The sequence below is a fragment of the Paramormyrops kingsleyae genome, chromosome 22 (assembly GCF_048594095.1).
Source record: "Paramormyrops kingsleyae isolate MSU_618 chromosome 22, PKINGS_0.4, whole genome shotgun sequence".
Taxonomy (NCBI): Eukaryota; Metazoa; Chordata; class Actinopteri; order Osteoglossiformes; family Mormyridae; genus Paramormyrops; species Paramormyrops kingsleyae.
The window spans coordinates 21,465,382-21,487,324 of record NC_132818.1 but is presented as its reverse complement, the minus strand read 5'-3'; the positions used below and the strand labels follow the sequence as shown (position 1 = coordinate 21,487,324).

The window sequence follows — 21,943 nt, the reverse complement described above, 5'->3', positions numbered from 1 at the left end:
TTATACTGGAGAAGTGTAATCTTTTAATCTTTGAATTAGTCTATAAAAGGATTCAGATTCCTGTCCTCCCAGGATAAATAAAAGTCAGTTAAAGGTAAATGAACATTATAATTCTTGGTAGCTTGCAAAATGAGTTGCCGTTGGACCTGTAACCTCAATCGTGTAACATTTCAGATTCAGAGCAGTGTAAGGATTTCTCCGCTGTACCTTTGAGAGGTTTATCAAATCCAAGCGGCTCTGCTAGACGTTGTGTTGTGCAAACGGTTGAGTGGCCATGGATGGGAGTGTCAGCAGAACCACCTAAATAATTCACTGCCGCCATTCTGCGGCGGCCTCCCTCCAGACGAACAGGCCGAAGGTTTTAGACCTTGTCCCCAAAGAGGTCGCTGTGACATCATGGCCCTCTGCGTGAGTGTGACGTTCCGTGCCACGGATCACAGGGCCGAGGATCCGGCCTCGTTGAGATATTCCTGCTCACAGGGCTGGCGGAAGAACGAGGGAAATTTTAGCTAAAGGTTTATGTGTAATGGAAGTGCAAGTAGCTGTTCTATAATGGGAGCCACACACACGCATACAGGCACGAGTGGGCAGTGCCTGCACATCGCTAACAGCAGTTACAACCCCCCTGCACCTCCCCCCAGCCCTCGTGACCCCACCGTCTCACCCCCGCCACCCTAGTGCTCTCCCAGTGCCTCTGCTCTGCGTTTCTTTGACGTCACTGGCATTGCCACGTCTGTGTTAAAAAAAACAGACGCCTTGTGTTCTCAGAGGAACCTCTGGTACTAAATCCAGATTCGGTGCCCTCCCCCCGTCCCCCCGTCCACCCGCCTCCCCAGTGACGGCACGGCCATTTTTAGAAGGCAACATCTCTGCGCCAGACTTCTCGTATTGAAACGCTCGCAACATTACCAGCCTTCCACCTGTGTTCCCATAATGCAATGCTGCAGGTTGAGCAGGGTTTAGGAACCGCCCGTGTAGCTAGCTCCCAGTAAGGCTCATTTGCTTGGTAAGAATATCGTGGCAGCTCAAAGTGCAGAGGGGTTGCCGTGAGCTCATTTGGTTATCATCGCTTCTGCAGGTCAAACTGCAGTGCTCCAAGTGTGAGTGTGTGCGTTCCTGAGCCAAAAACCATAACGTCCAAGGCCTTAAAAAGCCTGATTGCCTGCAGCCTCAGAAGCGGGTGTTTGTGCAACTTAAAGGATAATTGAGTTTACCTACTGTAATTGGTTCATTTATAACAATTATAACCATTGAACTAATCGTTTTAAGGCTAATCATTCAATCATTTAACCATGAAAGCTCTAAAAAGTGAAATAATTCACTATAATTGCAGTCTTAATATTAATTTTAGGGGGAAAAAAGCATAAAATTTCATTTTTTATTAATGTGGAAATGCCACTTCTTGTTAAAAATATTATTGTTACCTTGATAATGTTAAATTACTTATGAAGTCGGTTGGAACAAATTAAAGTTGCACACAGACTCTTTGGTAAGTAAAATCAAGTTCTGCTCATATTTTCCACACTGCGGATCACGCCCACCGGGAGCCTGTCTGTCATTGGTCCCTCCCCTCGATTTTATTAAACACGGAGTGTGGATGTGTGTGGTGTAAACCAGGCAACAATGGCCAATGAGGGAGAAGAGTCACATTGGGGCATGAAGGTAAGTCTCTTAGAACTGGCCCCGCCCACATCCACATTGATCCCTGTAAGACACTAGGCCCACGACTGCAGTCACATGTGTTCAGTGTAAACAGCAAATCAACAGCTTCTAATCATGGCTAAACAAATTAGGAAGAAACCCCCCCCCGACCTGATTTTACTCTTGAGCTCATTAATGACGTGCTTTGGATGCACAATATAAGCCAATTAAGGTGTCATATTGTATCACACTTACTGTTATAAGGTGTTATTAGTATGCAAATTTTGTTACAATATGTCCAACAATTTACATGTGATGAATGACTGCACTGATGGAAAGAAGGTCTTCTGTTCTACGACTTGAAATAATGTTGAATGTAAAACTAGGTATGGCACACACAGGACACACAGACCCGTATTCATATCTTTGTGGGGACCGTCCCTTCATTTCTCTGGGCAAAACCCTAATCCCAACAATGGCAACCCTAACCCCTACCCAGCCTTAACCATAAGTAACCATAGAAAATACGAGTCTTTTAGCATTTTTAGTTTTTTGATTGCAGTCATAGAACTTCCCCTTGTGGGGACCGGAATTTTTTCTTCCCTGTCAAAAACCTAAAAACAACAGGTTTTTAATCACATTGTGGGGACCAAATGTAATATATATCTGCCCCCCCCCCCCCACACACGCACACATACACATATATATACATATATATTCATACGTCTTCCTTTCATATACAACTTACTGACATGTATGGAGATAGTTACATCTTTGACATTTGTTTTTCTTCAGTTGCGATAGATGTGAATATATCTCCGTACATGCGCCTGGATTTGTCTGGTGACTAAATTATGTTCCTGTAAAAGCCAGTATATGTCTGATGTCTGCGGTCATATTTTCTTCTTTGACACGGTTTAATAACACAGCTCTGGTGCACAGTCACAACTGCGTGTTTGTCATTAACATGTAGAAGGTACATATACTAGGGTTAGGTGCTGTTAAAATGTAGAGTTGTCATTTCCTGGTAAAAAGGCATTGTTTTGAGGTAGTCCTTCCATCCTTCCATCCATCCATCCATCCATCCATTTCCTGTACCCACCTGTCCTATGCAGGCTCGCTGGGGGTCCGGAGCCTATCCTGGAAACTACAGGTGCGAGACAAGGAACAACCCAGGATGGGGCGCCAACCTGTTGCAATTTGAGGTGATATTAATGACTATATTTGGCATTTCACAATATCTGTCAGTAAAAAAAAAGAAAACAAACAGTTTGTTCTTCTTAAATGACCAATGATCACACTCACCTGACGGCCACTGAAGCAGGTGAATGTCCGGCCTTCCCTGACCTATGACCCCCTCAGAAACACTGTAAAAGTTGGCGCGTACAGTTGCCCTTGGCTCATTTTGAAACAAACTGCTCCACCAGATAGTCTTTGTTAATCTTTTACGATCATCTTGCAGGAACATTTATGCAGTTCTTCTATAAATGATTTTGTTGTAAAAAAGGGAACCTAGTTCATACTGAATCATGCAAATTGGTAATAATATCAGATCCTCCTGTAAGTGGGTGACCTTTGCAAACAATCCGGAGTTTTTATAATTATTTTCTCAGAATTTCCATGTCTTTCCTTTTTTCATAAAGCTTTGAAACAACTTAATCTTCACCGACTGTGCGCTTAATGCCACAGTCTAGCCTTTATCGGTAAAGTATAATTAGCATTGACAGTGTTTAATTAACAATTCTGCCTGACTCCGCATTCACCTAGTGTGTTACGCAAGTAAATAGGTGGGCATTTGATATCCAGCAATCAGACATTCACTGAACAGCCTGAAGATTCTCTGGCTGAATCAATCTTAGAAAAATCTGGTGCAAACTGTTTCTCATTTTACCTGCTACTTCTCTTATTTAAGAAGCTACTGGAAGTTCAGAAGTACAGTGAGATTTTCCAACCCGTGCGGACAGTGACGATGTTGCTATGGTGATAGGTGAAGTTGATTTTATTTTTTAATTATTGTTATTTTTTTGGTTGTCATCCGGTTGCTGAGCGGCCTTTAATAGTCCAGCCTAGCTACGCATCTTATACACGGCGTGAGTAACCCCCCCTGCTACGTCGCCTCCCCGAAGCCGTCGCTTTTATCCCTCTCGCGTGTCACTGTCGGAACAGGGCAGAGAATGTGGATTCTGACCTTATTTATGGACCGTGGGAAACACAGGAACACAGCAGATACCTGGTCCACCAAAACCGACGCCAGTGACCTTACAGTGTGTAAGAAGCCTTAAAGTGTAGAGGTTGGGTGAATTTAAGGACACTATTACACCCTGAGGTGCACAACTAAATGAAGTTAAGGAGGACTGAAAGTAGCAGGGTTTTTTTCTATCCCTTTAACTCTCCTGCAACACAAACAAGCCTTGACTGAGTCAACACACAATCCTGTTTGCCAGGGATGATGTCAGTGCAACCATGGCAACCATTCAACCCCCCCCCCATCCCCTTCCACTGTATGGGCAGCAGTCCAAGTGGTATTTCTCTTTAACACAAACACTCTGGATCTCACACCTCTGTAATAAACAAGTTTTTCTCAAGGAGAATCAGACTGCCACAGGTGGTTTATATATATATGTGTGTGTGTGTGTGTGTGTGTGTGTGCGTGTGCATAAAGTGGGAGGGTGTTTGCATGTTTGTGTGTCCTGGCCGCAGTGGTGCTGTGTTCACATTGCATGTGTGTGATAGAAGTGCGTATGTTCTGCATGGTGATTATTCGAGTTTTTAAGAGGAATTTAAGACACTGTTGGGAGCATTAGGAGAAGGAGAGAAGGACAGAGAGAGAGGGAGAAGGACGGGAGGTGAGAAAGAGTGGGAGAGGGAGAGAAAAAGTGTGGGAGAGAGAGAGGGGGAGAGAGCAAGACAAATGGACAGAGAGAGGGAGAGGAACAGAGAGAAGGACAGATATAGAGAGTGGGGAGAGAGGGAGAGAAATAGACAGAGAGAGAGGGAGCGGAACAGAGAGAAGGACAGATATAGAAAGTGGGGGAGAGAGAGGGAGAAAATAGACAGAGAGAGAGAGAGGGATAAGAACAGAGAGAGATATATATCGAGTGTGTGGGGGGGAGGTCCATATCTCATCTGGAAAAGTCTGGAAAAGACACACACTGCCCTGGTGCATGATGGGAGATGAACGACAGCCATGGCTCTTTCAGCCCCACCTTCTACACGAACCAGTGTGATGCACACGAGGGCACAACCTGCTCGCTGACTTCCTGCAGCACCCTATCATCCAGCTGGGCTCCATGCATTCACTGCATACCAAACTGATTTTACTGGACAGTGAATCCTGCTTCCCCACCCGACAGATGTGAGACACACACAGGTGCACACATACACACACACACGGCCACACACACACATGCTCGCTTTGGGGACATTGTTGCACGCTGGTACCTATCGATTTACGGCAGACGCACTTGCTATGCAAACACTGGCCTATTTTCAGAGCCGGTGCACCGCTGGGTGTAGGAGACGTCCAACTCTGTCTTCCAATCAGAAACCCCGGAACAGGCACACCATGGACACATAAATAACAACGGTATTTGTAAAACAAATGTACGTGTAAATCTCCAGCCGTCCTCTCTCATGTGATGTGTTTGGAGATGCAGAACATGCATCCTGCAGAATGACTGTAGCTCATAATTACAGAACTGATAATACTAAACAGAACTTGCTTGTGAACACTAAATTACATATTAATAATATGAAGAACAATGGATAGTTTTTTTTCCGTATTTGTTACAATGTTTCTTTTTTAGAGCAGAAGGACATTGTGAAAGACTCGATTGTTATCGTCAGTAGCTGACACTGCAGCATGGAAATCCGTCTTCTGCCTACAGGCCTGCAGCAGAATGCACAAACGGGACGCACGACAGTCGAACGATCGGTATCCTGGAAACAGCACAGCGTTAAGGAGACAGGAAGCCGATCCCGGAGCTTCTGGGGACGACGACGGCACAGCCAGACCTACGTGTCAACTGCAAAGAACAGTCCTTTGGGGTTAGGCTTAGGGTTGGGGTTGGCGGACTGGAAGCGACAAGGTAAACCCAAGACTCCAGACCTTCGGGTTCTTGCCCAGACTTTTGGTGCCTTTCGCTTTAATAGGCGGAGCTGAGCAGGACATGCGCGGCCATCTGAGTGACACCGTCTACAACCCCAGGGTACCATCCATTGCCCTGAGTCTGGGAGGGGGGTTCAGTGTGGATTAAACCAAAAATGACAGAATTTACTGATCAGGGTTAGCTCTTCTTAGGGAGCCACCGTGCTGTGTTGTGCTTAAACGTCAAACACACATTAAAATCAACAAATACATATTACATATACATATATGTATGTACTGTATATAGATATATATATATTAGACTGCAGTGCAAACTTTCACACAGAGGTGACAGAGACACTTGCAGTGACTTCGGGTGACACGCACACACATGCTAGCAGGGCCAGTGGACACCTTCACCCCCCCCCCCCCCCACCACCACCACGAGGATCCAGTTCTTCCTTATTAGCGGGTCATATTTCCTAGCCGTTCGCTTGCGTAAGGATAGTGCAAATTAGAACAGGAAGGTGAAAAGGTTAATAATCACGGCCTGTTGTTTTTCCTATCGGGTCAAAGGCCTTTGGAAGAGGGAAGCATCGGCACCGGTCCCAAGTCGACATGGACACCAGATTCACGAATCTTCCGCAACAAACATTTATGAACTTTAATGGAAAATTGAGCGCATTCCTCCCCACTCAGAGACATCCTTTGTGTGGCTGTTTGAAGAGGCCACTTATATGTGTAACCATAGTCCTTTCTGTTGCTAGGTAAGTGTCTCCCCGCCCCTCGTCCCGATTGGTCCCTGCACGTCTGGCATCCCCGCCCCCCTTCAGAGGCGTGACCTCCACAGGGACTCCGGCTGCTGCCGCCCCGAGGTGCCTAAACCCTCAGCTGTGATGACGAGCCAGGACTCGCCGGCCGTGGGCGGCACCGGCGCGCAGGTGGACGTCAGTGACGCAAGAGGAGCCAAGGGGACAAAAAAAGAAACAGCCAGGGAATCCATTTTCAGAACACGGACCTGTGGCCTTTTAGCAAACCGGGTTCAGTAGCCAGCATGGGTCACCAGCATAGAAACGCAGAGGCAGCAGGGACACAGCATAAACGTGAATGATAAACACAAAAAAACACACTTCCACAAATGGTAATGCTCAACATTAGCGTTAACATTCGCGTTAACATTCGCGTTAACATTAGCATTAACATTCGCGTTAACATTCGCGTTAACATTAGCATTAACATTCGCGTTAACATTAGCGTTGCTTAGCGTTTTAACACTCCCCTCTTTGGGATTCCCACCCCAGCCCAGTCCGGTTAAATGGTGCTGTGAGCTTCCTTGGGTACGACCTTCTACAGACCGGAGCCAAACACGGCCTCTGGAGCAGTTCGGCGAAAAAAGCGCAGCCAGGCAGGCTCTGGGGGGGCCGCGAAGGGGGTGTGGGGGGCTGCAGGGGGGTGCGTGACTGACAATCATAAAGGTCTGACAGGTGCTGGTCGGCCAGCTGGTAAAATGAGCCGTGTGGCCTGTTCCAATGTACAGAAGACCTGGAGAAACCCACCCCGAGCCCACAGCTATCAGGAACCAGACAGGCGGTGAGGAGCAGTCCTGTGTTTCCTGTCCGCTGAGGCAATCTAAATGTCACCGCTGTTATCTAATCTGGTTAAACATATAGCTCCTGCTGGGGGTTGGGGAGGGGGCAGACTGACGAGCAGAGGCCTTCTGTTAGGGGGCCAGTGTCCTCGCCTTGGTCGTCATGACGATCGCTTCCCCCCACCCAAAGCAGACCCTTTCTGCAGACTTTTTACCCTTGATACGGTACCCGAGAGTGATGCATCATGGGTATGAGTCATTGTCTCCTAGGGTGCCCAGCGAGTCACTCATCTACATCAATAAACCTGTAAAACAATAATAAATACATCTCTAATAATTTATTATTACACATTGATATGACTAACACAAGCCACACTTTCCAATATAGCTTTACAGTATAATTACATTTTATTGAGCTTGATATGTTCAAATAGCATTTTCATCTGACCAGTAGGCCTAGAGTTCCAGCCAGACCGGATCCGGATCCAACCCCGACCCGAGACCCACGCTGAACAGAAAACCGATCGGGAGGCTCCAACCATAATCCAGGCATCCAAGGAGCACAGACGGCGCGATCTGCCTTCACCGAGGACATGGATGCCAGCCAAAGGAGCGAGAGCTGTCAAGGGGCGCAAACATGTCCGTGCGTGCGGGCGGGCGGGCGGCGCTGCGAGACGGTGGCTTTACATGCCTGCCTGGCTGGTTCATCCAGGCCTGCTGCACCAGCAGATCTGTGGCCCGTAAAATGTCACTCACTCCCCCACCCCCAACCCCACCCCCACGCCCCCTGGGTAACATCTCACCCGGCCCAGAGCAACAGGTTAAATCATGCAGAAGCTAAGCATCTACTCCACCTTTTAGCCAGTTCCAGCCAGACAAGCCAGTTAAAGTCCCTCAGGAGGCACTGGATTCCATCTCGCACACCAGGCTCGTGCAGGCAGCACCAGGAAGGTGCTCCAACCCTGCCATGACGGCGGTATGTAGGTTTAAGCCCCGAAGCTGGACAGATCGGACCATGTGGACTTTCCCAGCTCATTATCTGCAACTCAGACCTGCCTGAAAGTCATCGCTGAGGGGATCCCGTCTCCCTAAACCTCACGCTAGCACCATATACCATCCAAACAGAGACACGTCTCCATCCTCCACCAAGTGGCTTTGAGAATCCGACACTGTCAGGCTTTAAAGTCACAGAAAGACCTCGCGTTCAGGTTTAACACAATCATTCCCCTCGCAAGCTGCTCAGTGAAGCATGTTTCCCGTGTTCTTCCGACAGGAAGTGGCAATTCTGCCATTATGGGATATCCCAGGATGCACCTCTGTCAGCAATACTGCCAGCGACTGCAGAGCAACAGCGGCAGCCATATGCTGGGGGGGGGGATCCGCAGGCTCAAGCCTCACCATTGGCTGGCCGTCCGTTTCCACGGTTTCCACGGCCAAGGGTCACAAGCAGACGCAAGGCACTCATTCTTATTTCATCTCACGCCCCAGGGATTCGCAAAAGGTTCTCATCTCCTGACCCGCATTAAAAATAAAAAACAGAGAGCAAACAGCACTCCGTAAATGTATGGATTAGCACTTTCTTAGCAGCGAAGGCATCGCGTCAGTGTGGAATAAGGCTGCACATGACACTTATTTGCAGTACTGACCTGGAGCAGATGAGAGCTGAGACTTGTTTGTTTGTTTTTGTTTCTTTCCTGCTTTGCATATTGAGAGCAACGTTTGTGTTACTGCTTGTTTATGACAGACAGGGTGGGGGGATTGGGGGGGGCAGAAACCTTCGGTGAAAAGCTAACCTGTGCATAACTGCGTGATTTCATAGATGTGGGGGGGGTGTCTATCCATCTGGTGCTGGAACTCGGCATTCGCTCCAGGGTGAGCCTGACGTGAAGAGTGGTTATAAATCACGCCTGCTGGGCCGTGACCCCATGCCCTCCTGGATCGTTACGGAGAGGAGTGGCTGTTTGGAAAGCTGTCACAGATCCACCCCTAACAACAACCCCGCCCCTGTATCATCATTCCTGCCCCCCCCCCAATATATTTAGTAAATATATTGGTATGCAGTCATGCAGGCTGCAGCTCATCTCTGTGGGTCACTTGGGTCGGGACCAGCCATGCCAGGCCCGGGATGTGCAAGGGAGGAAGAGGCGGAGCTTAATGGTGGTGTAACCAGGCAACCAGGTCTGCCGGTCACCCATGGCTAAAGAGGGATTGTGAGTCACATGCGGTCAGTAGGTGAGCAGCTCAAATCTGAGAAGAAAATACCGCCAACGCGATATATGAGACCTTGCGGAAATCTATCCATCCATCCTTCTTCTAATCGCTTGTTTCTGTCAGTGTGATGGAGGGGGGGGGGGATCCGAAAGACGTGTAGAAGGTGCCGGATAAAAAACATGTCAGACTGCTGGGGGAATTTCATTATGGGGGGGTTGGAAACAGTGGATTAGAAAATCTGATTTACAGGAATGGTTGTGTTACATATGGCAGAAGTTATCTGGATGGGAATGGGTGAAGTACGTTGTGTGGAAAGACGAGGTTAAATGCAGCATTTAACTGGAGCAACAGCCTGTTCCCATTGGGAAGCTGGCCAGCATGCCCCTCCCCCAACTATCTTTGCTCCGCAAAAGATAGGTAACATTACTGAAGAGAAACCGTTTTAATTACATTTCTTAGGTTTGACATCATAACGAGAGCCGCAATTGGTCAGACATATTTTCGCAGCATGGCATAGCAACCCTATAAATGCAAGCGTTGTCATTTCTAGATCCCATAACATGCACAACACCACCGACGCATCAATGTTTAAATGGCAAGAAGAATCCAGGCAGGTGGACGATCAAAGCACAAGGAGAGGACAGGACAAGCCAGTGGCTGTCGGCCTCCCTGCGTTTGATCCATGAAGGTAAAACGACAAGCTTCGCTCTCGACCAAGAGCAGAAACGGGGAGCGGCTGTGCAGCGATGGGCAGCGAGGTACACTGTGAGGCCTTCAAAAGCTGTGGGAGAAGCCATTGGAACGCACCTGTCATTTACATGTATTACAAAACATTATCACTGTTGGGGTGCAAATTTCTTTGAATATCAAATGACTATGTGCTGGGGACTGGGTCTGGTCTGCAGCACTAGAATAATAAAGAATAATAATAAGAATAAGAAAAACATCCATCAGGTACTATAGATATATCCGGTACCAGTATCTAGTACCAGTATCCAGTATTCAGTACTTGGATAACCTCAGTTTCATAAAAATCTTTGAATGCAATCAAAAAATGCCAAAAGTCTTGTATTTAGGTTGGTTACTTATGGTTAAGGTTAGGGATGGGTAGAGGTTAAGGGTGTCGTGATTGGGATTAGGGTTTTTCCCATAGAAATGAATGGACGGTCCGCATTTAGATAGTGTGTGTGTGTGTGTGTGTGTGTGTGTGTATCCATCCTTCTTCCAGCTACCCACCACAGGTTTCCATTGAACCAGAAGCCTATCCCAGTAAACACAAGGCAGAGGGAACTCTGAGAAGAGGCCTAACCACAGTGACCCACGCAAACGCACACTAAATGCAAATCAGAGACACCGGTTGACCTAGACTGCACGTCGTTGGCCTGTGGGTGGAAACCCGGATTATCTGGAGGAAGCCCATGCAAACTCAGGAGGGGGCAGGCAGAGATGCAAAGTCTGCGCTCACGCAGCTGCTGTTTTACGGCTCAAAAGTGCATCCTGGGCATCCTTTCTGAAAAGCGTTGCCGGTCCCTCCATTTCACCTTGTGGCGCTGGCCTCACCACACAGCATCTGCGCCCCCCCCCCCCCCCGCCGCGCCGTAGCCACTGTGCTGGCTTGACTGTTCCGTCTACATATGCGTGATTTGGCTCATCCTAAAGAGGATTATGCCTGGTCACCGGGTTTGTTAAGCCCTCCACGATGACGCCCCCCCCCGCCCCCACATCCCTGACCCAGCCGTGTCCTTCCTCTTACCCACAACGGCTCCTTGGACAAACAAGTTTATTCTGTACAGCTCCACCCGAAATGTACAATATAGAAACCAAGACTCACTGGGCCGGGTGCCGCTGGACCACAGATCCCACGTTTGTCTTTGTTTGCACTACCTGTGTGTTAAATATATAAAAAAAAAAATGCATGTTTTAATCAGTCATTTTAATTTCTTTTGCTGTTGATCTGTTTTCATCTGTCTTTACCGTTGATCATTTTTGTGCAGCACTTTAGATTAACGATGGCTATTTTTAAATGTGCTATTTAAATAAACTTGACGTGACTTTTTGTTCGGCTGTATCATCACAGTTTACTGTCCCACTAAACATCCTCTTTTGTCATTGTGTGTGTAGCTCTTCGATCCCCCCCATCTTCTTTTTAAGTGGTATTTCCCAATTCGCCACATGCAGTAGCTCTAAGAAGTGGCAGGTTTTCTCTGTGATCCGCACACACATTAACCTGGGCCCAGTGACATAGGAGTCTGGGAATCCTGCTTACAAAGCAGCCTGAGCCACTACACCCCCCAGACTGGGGAGCAGGTGTGGGACCATCAAATTACCCTCAGAGTGACGGCTTCCTCAGCACCACAGACTGACAAATCTGGCCAGTCACACACACGAGAGGCAGAATGTGTACTGTGAAGATGCACAGATGGCCCTGGGTCAGGGTATTCCTGTCCCCCCACCAGAAAGAGGAACTGTACTAAGAGACCATCCAGAATACGTCCCATCATGGAGCCATCACCCTGCACACATTAAATGGACTTTGTCGTCTCAGGGAACGCGGTGAAAACCCATTCCCTGCTTCTGCTAGCCAATTATAGTAACTCTCTCTAGGGTAGTATAGCTGGGCATGTGTGTGACATTTGATTTGATTGGCTGATGGTGCCTTATGACAACGAGGTTCCCTTGCTTTGCTTTGGAGGCTTATTTGAAAACATAATGGCAAAATAATCAATCATTACTTACGGCTCAAGAGACAAGGGCTCAAGAGGCAAGGGCGCACCACAATGCCCGTATCCTCCACTAAACACAATCTCAGGAGCAGAACAATGGAAAACAGAATGGAGAACATTAAATGGGTCCAAAGTCCCATTTTAGCACACAGTTAAGCAGTGAACATAATAGCCATTTATACTGGAAGCAGCAGCTCTGTGAGAGGGGTCACAGGGCAGTCTGAAAGTACACTCTGGGAACGGAAAGGTACTCTGGTTAAATGTGGGTGTACTCTGGCCGCAATCCAAGTCTTAGACCCAAATTAAACGCCGGAGACAGCTGGAGCCGGTTTCTCGCGCAGGGCACGGGACCAAAAACAACGCAGCATGCCATGTGCATCCAGCCTAAATTACATTTCCTGGATAAACAGGGACGGCATTACACTTGAACATTGTCCATGTTTAGTAAAGTATATATGCATCAAAATTAAATGCTGCTCAGCTATGTGTTTCTTACATTAGTGCCAGAAAAGATGCTCTTACAAGGCTAGAAATTGTAATTAAGTAAAAAACCTGTATGATTATTTGAAATAAGAATTGCGATTTCGATTTGGTAGGGCACCTAGATGACGTCATCAGTATGCGTCAATAATATCGCATTTTCAGATAAAAAGATATATCATTCCAAAGTAATAACGTCAGGCTCCAAATCCTGAACTCTGGCCGGGTCACGCCAAAGGGATCAGCCTCTCGAACCCCATGCCAAGCCCGGGGGATGACCAGCACCAGGGGGCGTAATGGGAAGCATGACGAATACCAGCAAACATTAACACCAAAAGATCCATGGATCTTGCATTTCAAGTACCTGGTAAATCTACACACTTGACCGGTTTTGTCTTTTTGTGGAAATAATTATTTGACATTTACTGCCATCATTTTCCTCTCTCCAGAGAAGTAGGCTACATGAAATAAAAATTACTCAGCCTTAACGTCATAGTGCAATGCTGCCACCTCGCGTTATATTATATATCTCGTATATTGTGTATAAATAATTACTACTACTTATTGCATTCTATTTGTTGGAGTTTTCTGAACCAGCCCAGAAGTTGATTTTTTTATTTTGCTGTGGATGTTTATTCGATTAGACAAGGCAAAATACAGTAAAGGCATTACAAGTGCCCAGGACACTGTAATCGGGCATGCTGTCGGAGAAGCCGCAGCATTGTGTTTGATGTACGCGCTTTTTCATCAAACCTTTGATTATAATTATACATACCGGAGTGCGGGTGATTCCCGTAAAGCGTGCCGGTCCCCGGCCCCACGGCGCGGCTCCACCTCCCACGACACGCCGTCCTCCGGTCGGGGCGCGGACCGCCGCCGCCTCGTCTGCGCTACGATCTGCTGGATCTAGTTCGCCTCTACGCGGCAAGTCATTTTCCATATATATATATATATATATAAGTATGTTTTTAGCGGGTATCGATATGTGAGAATTTCCCCATGATTCTTTGCCCTTAATAATCAGCTATTTAGCAGTGACTCGCGATTTCTCCAACTTCTTTACTGCCTAATATATTCAATGCACGTTCACCCGTCAGAAGACAATTTACTCTGGATTTATCGGTTTCTCATTTAGATTTAGGCATACAAACATAGGCCGATATTAATCTCACGTGTCTGTCTGTTTATTTTGTTGATTGTGTTCACGTTTTCAGTACCCACTAACTGATGCGTAAATATAATAAGTATTTTCAGCCGGAATTTTAGCAGTTAAGTGCGGTTCCATCTCAAAGGCACGAAGGCATTTTTGCCTCTGAAATGATGTAAACGTATGGGAAACAGGCCTAGTTATGAAAATATTTGTCCCCCTTTGGATGTACATGGAACTGTCCGCTTTATTGTCGCTGCAAAGTCAGTAAAACCTACGTATTGAATAAACGCTGTTTAAAAATAAGAAGATAACATGGAATACCACGGCAGATTTAGCCGGAATATAGGTCATTTTAATTAAGAAGTCTTTTGGTATTGCTTTTATTGATTAAAATGTCAAAGTAACGTTACATTTGAGGGAAGTACATGCAAACGAGCTGTGAATTAATGATTTATTTTTTGGTGCCGTGTTTTTAAAGCACGTATTTCCCCCGCAGCGATCTGCACCCCACTGCCACATGGCTTGCAGTGAGGAGCCCTCCGCAACCCGGCTGCTCCTGCAACTCCACGGCGGGTTAGCTCGCCTGAAGCAGGACGCCAGGGTCAGTCTGCAGGGGACCTCGCACGAGGGGAGGGCGCTGATGGGTAAATGGGGCAGTTTGCGGTGTACAGCGGTATATTTTGGTATTGGGACATGAGCCTATTTAACATATGAACAAGGACATACAAAAGAGGAAACTCCCAGCCAAGGTTGGGAAAAAAACGTACAAATCAGAACAATCTAAATGCACGGCAGGGATGACATCTAATGTTTACACAGACCAATTATACAAAATTAGAAAAGAAGTACATAAATGAATTACGTTAATGCTAATCGCTAACATTATATAGGTTAATGATATTATAGGTATTAACTGCTTTATGATTTTGCATCGTATTTATAGAACTATAATATTGTTTAATTTCATTCAAGAACTGGAAAAATTTTAGGGTTGTAAGATGAGTATCCGATTTTGCTGAAACGCTTACTGTGCCCGACTACTGTACGCTTACGGTGTGTTCACAAATTTTTCCTTATTATTTCTATTGTTATAGCATATAATGGTTTGTTGTCTATTGCTGTTTATCTTTAGGCTATAACAAATACATTTTCCTGGTGTGGGATCAATAAAGCCTTATCTTATCTGATTTTATCTCATCTTATCTCACTTCTGTTGCACTCGACTCAGGTGGCTGAGTTGCTGGACACCTGCTTGGGGCAGTATCTCACTGCTCACCCGTTCCTAGCCCTCACCCTCATGGTGTTCCTCGCCATGGCCACAGTTCCGATCGGTCTCTTCCTTATGTTTGCCGCAGCCACCATTCTTGCTGCCAGCGTCGGGGCTGTGATACTGGAAGGTAAATGCGTAAAAGTTGTTGCAACTTTCAGAAATAAGCGTTCAAGTTGAGAGACCGCTGACTGGCAATTTTTTAATTTGTTCGTTGGCTTCCTCTGCAGGGGTGGCTCTCTGCCTCGGGGGGGCTGCTCTCCTGTGTGTGCTTTGCTGCCTGGCTGTTGCCGCCTTCGTTGTGTCTGCCTTCCTCACTGCCGTATACATCACTGGCTCCACTCTGCTCCACCTGTACTACACCCATCGGTATGGTAGGACCCGTCCATCTGGTATTCGAGTTAGTACCTGGGTCAAGAGAGGTGTGGAGGGTGGAGTCATTATTTAACGTAACCGGAGACTGCTTTGGATAATGATTCATCTGCAAGCGATGTTGAAACCTCTTGGCACGTGCGAAGCTCCTCACGGCTCCGTAAATGTTCTGACCCCACAGCCTTTTGGAAAAGAAGCCGCCGACAAGCGGAAGCACAGAGGTGAAGAAAACTCAGTGAGAAACATCAGCCTGTGTCCAACCGGGGCAGCGCCCCTGGCCGTCGCTAGACCCCTTTGACGGGGGCAGGTGCCCCAGTGAAATCTCATGATCAAATCATATGGGTAATGGGGGGTGGGGGGGCTGTGCCCCAGTACAACTTTATATCTACATTGCCCCCCCCCCCCCGTCAGCATCTTCTGCTGGACCTCTGTGTCCTAGGCCCTTTCTGACTGCCGTTTCACAAGCAGGAAGTGACACGCATTGAGAATTCCGCGGGGACGCCCCACTGGGGGGGGGGGGGGGGTTTCCCAGGAATTCTGTAGTTATTGCCATTTATTTTTCACAAACCTGAATTGTCCAGAAACGATTTGCTGGGTAGATCATTATAGAGATTTTTAAATGATATAACTAGTGGAGTTGTTTTCAGGTTTTACTAAAAGGCTGTTTATATGTAATTGGAAGTTAAAAGCCAGGCAGCATTATTTTACAGTATAAAACTGTAAAATAAATCTTAGGTTTATACCATTGTTTTTAATGTAGTTTTCAGGTCAAGTATGGGGTTCAGTTTCTGAATGTGCTGTGGAATCCAGTTCTACTAATATGAATCCAGTATGTGGGAGTGTCGATATAAGATCAGCAGTGAGGAGTGTCAGGGATTTAGCCAATGGAGAATGTCATTCACATTCATTTCAGACAGGACCTGCAAGTGTGAAGAGCTTTTACAGAAGTACATTAAAGGAAAGAACAGATGCATTGCAAAGTGATGTTAAAATATGGCCAGAACCCAATTCTGAGTGTTTCTTATTGTTGTATGCAAATGAAACCATAACAGGTTAACTTGGGAATGGCATTTAAAATGTCTGGTCCTCGGTCTGCTGCTGCGAGGGTGACTGTTGCACTAGTTACTAAACTGCCATTCTTTGAAAATTGTGTTAGTAATTTTTTGAAAAATTCTATGGGTGCAAGACATTTGCACTAATGTTTTGGCTGCTAAGTTATTAAATTTCAGGGTGTTTTTTGACAAACAAAAACAGTCTAACAGTTGTTTCTCTGATTACTTACAAACTCCATTTACTTTGCCTGGTACAAATTAAACTCCTGGAACTCAAAACGTTTCCCATAAAATCTTTATTGGAGGTGATCCCACAGCGTAACATGCAATGTACAAGAAACAAACAAAACAAAAAAGCTTTGTCAGAATGTGGAATCTAAATAATTCAAAATTAATTCATCACAAACTTCCGGGATTTAAAAAAAAAAAAAAAGCATAACTGTCCACAAATTGGCATTTTAGTGTCCCCACTTTACTGATTAATTTCTGCATTCATAAATTGACCAGAGGGAAGTACCAACCATCTCTCTAGTTATCCCAGTAGGGGGCACTAAACTCCACTTAAGCAACTTTGGCCCTGCCAAAATCCATCGATTTCATTCAAATCAACCAACTCAACATGAACTCTCTAACAGACCTAATCATCCATCAACAATGTAGCAGCCTTCAGACAGAAGCCACAAGCACCTGGATAACAACCCAAATCGCACACTACACACCGGAGCCTGTCATTACCCGAAAAGTCCGACTTCAACCAGCAAAATTAATGTGACACCTCCAGACTCTCCAATCAAGGATTCCGGAATAGCAGCTGGGTAAATTAAGTGAAACAAGGGCTGTTTTGGGTCAGTTACACAATTAAAAAAGAAAAAGCTATGTACAGCAGAAAACCCAAATGGACACAAGACTTTGATGCAAAGACATTTCACTCACGCTTTGATGGGGGGAAACAAAATTCTCGATCTCCATCCTGATACAGCACAGGCAGATTCCTCTTCTACTGAGGAATGTAGATCTGGGCTCCGTGTGTGGGGGGGGGGGGGTGACTGAGTCTCCCTAGGACTCACCAGTCAAGGGATTCTTTACCAGGCCCATCCCCCCCCCCCATATCAGGCGAAACGATCAATTGAAGGACAAATAAGATAAATGATTCCAAGAAACCTAAAATGGTCTCAATTTAAGCGTCACTTTGTCACACCTGTACATTTCGAAAAGCATGTTTAGCCAGAGTGCACCTCCCACATAGAAAACCATATTCCCCATTAATTTCTATTCATTAAAAAAAAGAAATCTAATAATAATAATAATACAGGTAAAGATGTAAAAGACATCCGAGACCGAAGCCCGGGGGGGGGGGGGGGGCCATCCCGGTTTTCCAGCACTGCGGGCCGATGAGACGCAAGTCATCCCGCCCTCCTCGGCTGCCCTGCGGCAGTGTAGTAGCTTGACCACACGCCCCCCCCCCCCCCCAATCCCGTGGCTCTGCTCAGTCGCTGCAGCGTGACCGGGGGGGCGGGGTTGGGGGCATTTATGCTGGTAGGCTCAGCTTTTTCCCCTTCAGCACTGTAGAGGGAGCAGAAGGATGATGTCAGCAGTCACGTTAACGAGTTCTCCGCCGCCGCAGTGTCGCAGGTTACCGGCTCGCATGTTTTGATGCGCGACGCGGCAGTCGGCCAGACCGAAGAGCTTTCGGCTTCTGATCCTTACTAATGAATCCGACACTCAGCATTCAGCACTGTCACAATTCACATCCAAAAATATGCAACCTAACTCAAGTGTGTCCCATTAGGTCACAATCCTTATTACAATGGAGGGCCTGATATTTAGTGAGTGAAGCAGATTGGAGAAATTTTAAACCAGGAACCAAACTATCCATATAAACAGAGCGGTAGCTCATGGATTTGGAGCATAAAGCTGCCTGTATTTTTTTCTCTCCTCCCAACAAGGTCAAAGTTCATTTCGCAAAATGCATTTTATAATTTTTATTATTATTATTTTTTTTACTAATTCTGCTTGCTGTGAGTGCAGTTGTGAGGCTGTGTCCACGTACGCTCACCTTTGGTGATATACAGGTAGAAGAAGTCACAGTAGAGGATGGTCTGCACCAGGCCTGCTACGACGGCGATCAAATCAAAGAAACCCTCGAAGTAGAAGCGCCAGATCCAGTTGAAGAGGTAGAGCGTGCGGTACAGGCCCAGGAAGAACAGGTAGTGCGTGGTGATGGTCTCCGCCTCGCCCGTCTTGCTGATCATGAACAGCTGGGGCAAGATGGCCACCGACTCCAGATAGATGGAGAAGGTCCAGAGGATCTGTAATGATCATGAGGGACAGTGTAAAGGTCTTGGGGTACCATGATGAGAGAGCTGAGACTTCTAAAGTGGGGAGTGTCAGAATGCCCGGGACATCCTGCGAACGGAGCCCATGGATCATCCCTTCATCAGAAAACCATTCGAGCCCCAAACACGTCATGGGCCAAGAAAAGCAAAGGACTGGCTCAGGGTCGGCGTCATGGGACGGATGGCCGTTCCGTCTTGGTTCATTTCGTTTTAAACATTGACAAACTTTTCACAGGTTTAAAATATCATGATATGCAGAACTAAAATGAAGGTCTTTCCAATTACTAAGCACTTCCAATGGTTGCTTCAATGCTTGAATTGTTTTTGCCTTTATTTTGAAACTTCTGCATGTACTAATGGAAAATAAACTATAGGTATTCAGTGTAGATTTGGAAACAGGGAAGGAAAGCCTGCATTTTTGGTTCGTTTTGAACACACTTGATTTTAATAAAAATGTTTGAGACATCCGATATGTGGCTTTCACAAAATTAAAGAGACTACTTCATAGAAAACACACACATTGCTATTCTGCCTACAAATACTGAGATATGATTTTCAGTCCATATTTCTTCTTGTGTCAGCAGACACTGGGCCGGACACAAATTCACATCAGCACCACCCCCAAGACCTTTAACGAGGAAGCTCACCTCCATGGGCGCGAAGGCGTGGTTGATCAAGACGGCCAGCAAGACTACTGGGATAAGGAGGAACTCCACCCTGAAGGTGTCGTGGTTGCCGTCGTAGGTGGCCTTGAACTTGCCGTAGATGAGATAGACGGTGGCATACGCGCACATGATGTAAATCACCTGAGGGCAGAAGACACAGGGGTCACAGAGGACACTGAGAAACGTCCCAATAACACAGCAGAGGTTATTAAACCTGAGTGGACATCTGTAACTAAGGCAGGGGAGTAGTGATTCTTGTTTCTATGGCGTGGAAAAAAAAGTATATATATCAGCTTACCTTCATGACTGTGTTATAGAGGGAGATGAAGGAAGAGAAGAGGTCCAGGTAGCGGGTAGTGAAAACCAACGCAAACAGGATCTGGCTTTTCCCAGAAATGCCTGAAACAACAGGAACCACCCTTAGATGGGACCAGAGCCGCACATATCCCAGTGCGTATTTACACAAACCGAAAGTTACGTCAGATATATTTGTAATACTGTGTCAACATTAGGGGGTGACAATTAAACATTCCCTCAAACTGGCTGCTGCCAAACTGCACATCCTCAAGCTCATCAGACAAATATCAACCGAAATACTAGTGTGGCACCAGGATTCCTGCCCATCCAACTGGATGTTACAAAGGAAGCAGAAGTTGCAGATTTCAAAGGCATAAAAGGATGCAGCTTAAAAACATTCTAACCCCATAATCACTGCCAGTGCCCAAAGTCGGCTCTCTGGTAACCCTTTTGGAGCCGGGGCTGAGGTGAGCATTCTCAGCAATTGGACAGGACAGCTGTAGTTGTTCATTGAGGTTCACAGATCCGTTTACATAAAATAAAGATCATGGCCCAGTATAGGAGGACCACACACAGCCACATGGCTTCAAATGACTATCGATTTCAGATGGACTATGCAACTCCTTATTCCAACGAGGAAACATTTGACCAACTAGACACATCTGGGGAAAGGGGGGCATCTGGAGAGTTCAGTGATTATTGTTCAACTTATTGCCATTGAAATTTAATATTTAGTCTTTTTTATTCAATACAGCTGCATGCTCCTCTCTAAACTAAATGCAAATAAAGCTTTTAACAGATCAGTTTTTTTTTGGTGCACTATCAGTTGTGATTTCCTCATTGCTCGTTTTTTTTGGATTCTTGCAAGGCTACAAATATATTCAGACAGGTGCAAAATGCTTCAAACTCAACGACTTAATGCACATTTAAAACGGACAAGTAAGATGTGAAAGACCACCAAAACAAAGTTCAAAGTAATGTCTCGGTTGCAAGCGAGACCAGACGCGGATCTTCCCGGATGGCGCTGCCACGTCAGAGGGCAGGGCAGGGCAGGCCTCGCCCCCCCCCCCAAACTAAAGTAACACTTTATTAAATGAAACCTACATTAAACTAAACAAACCTCGCCTAAAAAACGGCAGATGTGGGCTATAGCTGAATAAAATTGCCCACCGCCTATATGCATTTTGCATGCCGATCGCCAATTAGCTTACATGCTAACATGGCTAACCTGCAGCAAGATAAAAATGTTCTGTAAGCCGTATATGTAATCTTTAACCATAAAACACTACGAATCTCATAGCTAACTATCTGCACTTCAAATTATGACTCCAAAAAATATCGTGACTGGCTGACAAGACGATGCATCATGGATCGTGTTTTACTTTATTAACTATATGCATCGATTAGCTTGCAACAAATATATTTCTTGGTCGCAGGACATACACAAGACGTGCAGCGAATTAAATATCCGTGTGAACAGGTCCATTAATCCCAAACACCGGCCAAATTTAGCTAACTTTATTAGCCCGGAATATTACTCCACTAAAATCAGTGACATTTCTAATCTGCTGCGCCCTTGCGAAACATGCGCGGCCTATCGATAGACTTGGGAAAAACTATACTGTGCAAGTAATTTCTATATAATCTAGTCATAAATATTTGCTATTAGGCCAACTTCCCGTTTAATGTATTTTCGTGAACTTACCGGCACACGATCTGGTTTTCCATATTTTAAGGAGCAAAATAATAATGGCTGCCAAATGGGAAAGATCGCCGGTAAGCCTGAAAATGTTCATATCTGCGCCGGATTAAGTTATCCTCCACCGGATAGAGTAACAAAGCGTTTCTAAGCCGCTGAAGTAGCGAGTCTCCGCCGGCGGATCTGCAGGGCAGCGGAATATAGCGAGAATCGAGCGACGTGGCCAAAAGGGAAATGACAATGCAAGCCGGGAAGGAATATGCACGGAAAGGAAATCACGGTGCAGTCTGGGAATTAGATGCAGAGATCAGTAAGAAAACCTGGATAAAAATGGAAGTCGCAGTGGGAACTGGGAGTGGGATGGAGAGATCGGTA

The 21,943-nt window shown here is 46.1% G+C and overlaps 2 protein-coding genes and 1 long non-coding RNA gene across 4 annotated transcripts; 1 reads left to right on the top strand and 2 right to left on the bottom strand.

The window, feature by feature from the left end:
* Nucleotides 1-73: 73 nt before the first annotated feature.
* LOC111855914 (uncharacterized) lies at nt 74-13,625 on the bottom strand. Its single transcript, XR_002840996.2, has 3 exons — nt 13,506-13,625; nt 2,744-2,831; nt 74-482 (listed from the first exon to the last, which is right to left on the bottom strand). It is a non-coding gene; the product is annotated as an uncharacterized lncRNA (long non-coding RNA).
* Nucleotides 12,916-16,772, top strand: LOC111855913 (lipid droplet assembly factor 1). 2 transcript variants are annotated; one of them, XM_023835407.2, is made up of 5 exons: nt 12,916-13,654; nt 14,359-14,481; nt 15,109-15,277; nt 15,378-15,516; nt 15,701-16,772. In XM_023835407.2, exons 2-5 carry the CDS (start codon nt 14,398-14,400, stop codon nt 15,756-15,758), a joined length of 450 nt encoding a protein of 149 aa, XP_023691175.1. In that variant the 5' UTR covers nt 12,916-13,654; nt 14,359-14,397; the 3' UTR covers nt 15,759-16,772. The 2 variants fall into 2 exon arrangements, with proteins under 2 accessions (XP_023691175.1, XP_023691174.1); XM_023835406.2 differs by having other exon boundaries at nt 12,917-13,654; nt 14,377-14,481.
* An 80-nt stretch (nt 16,773-16,852) lies between these two features.
* LOC111855967 (ER lumen protein-retaining receptor 2-like) lies at nt 16,853-21,817 on the bottom strand. Its single transcript, XM_023835521.2, has 5 exons — nt 21,575-21,817; nt 19,871-19,971; nt 19,555-19,713; nt 18,628-18,880; nt 16,853-18,134 (listed from the first exon to the last, which is right to left on the bottom strand). The coding sequence occupies exons 1-5, from the start codon at nt 21,663-21,665 to the stop codon at nt 18,100-18,102; spliced, it is 639 nt and encodes a 212-aa protein (XP_023691289.1). The 5' UTR covers nt 21,666-21,817; the 3' UTR covers nt 16,853-18,099.
* Between the last annotated feature and the right edge of the window lie 126 nt (nt 21,818-21,943).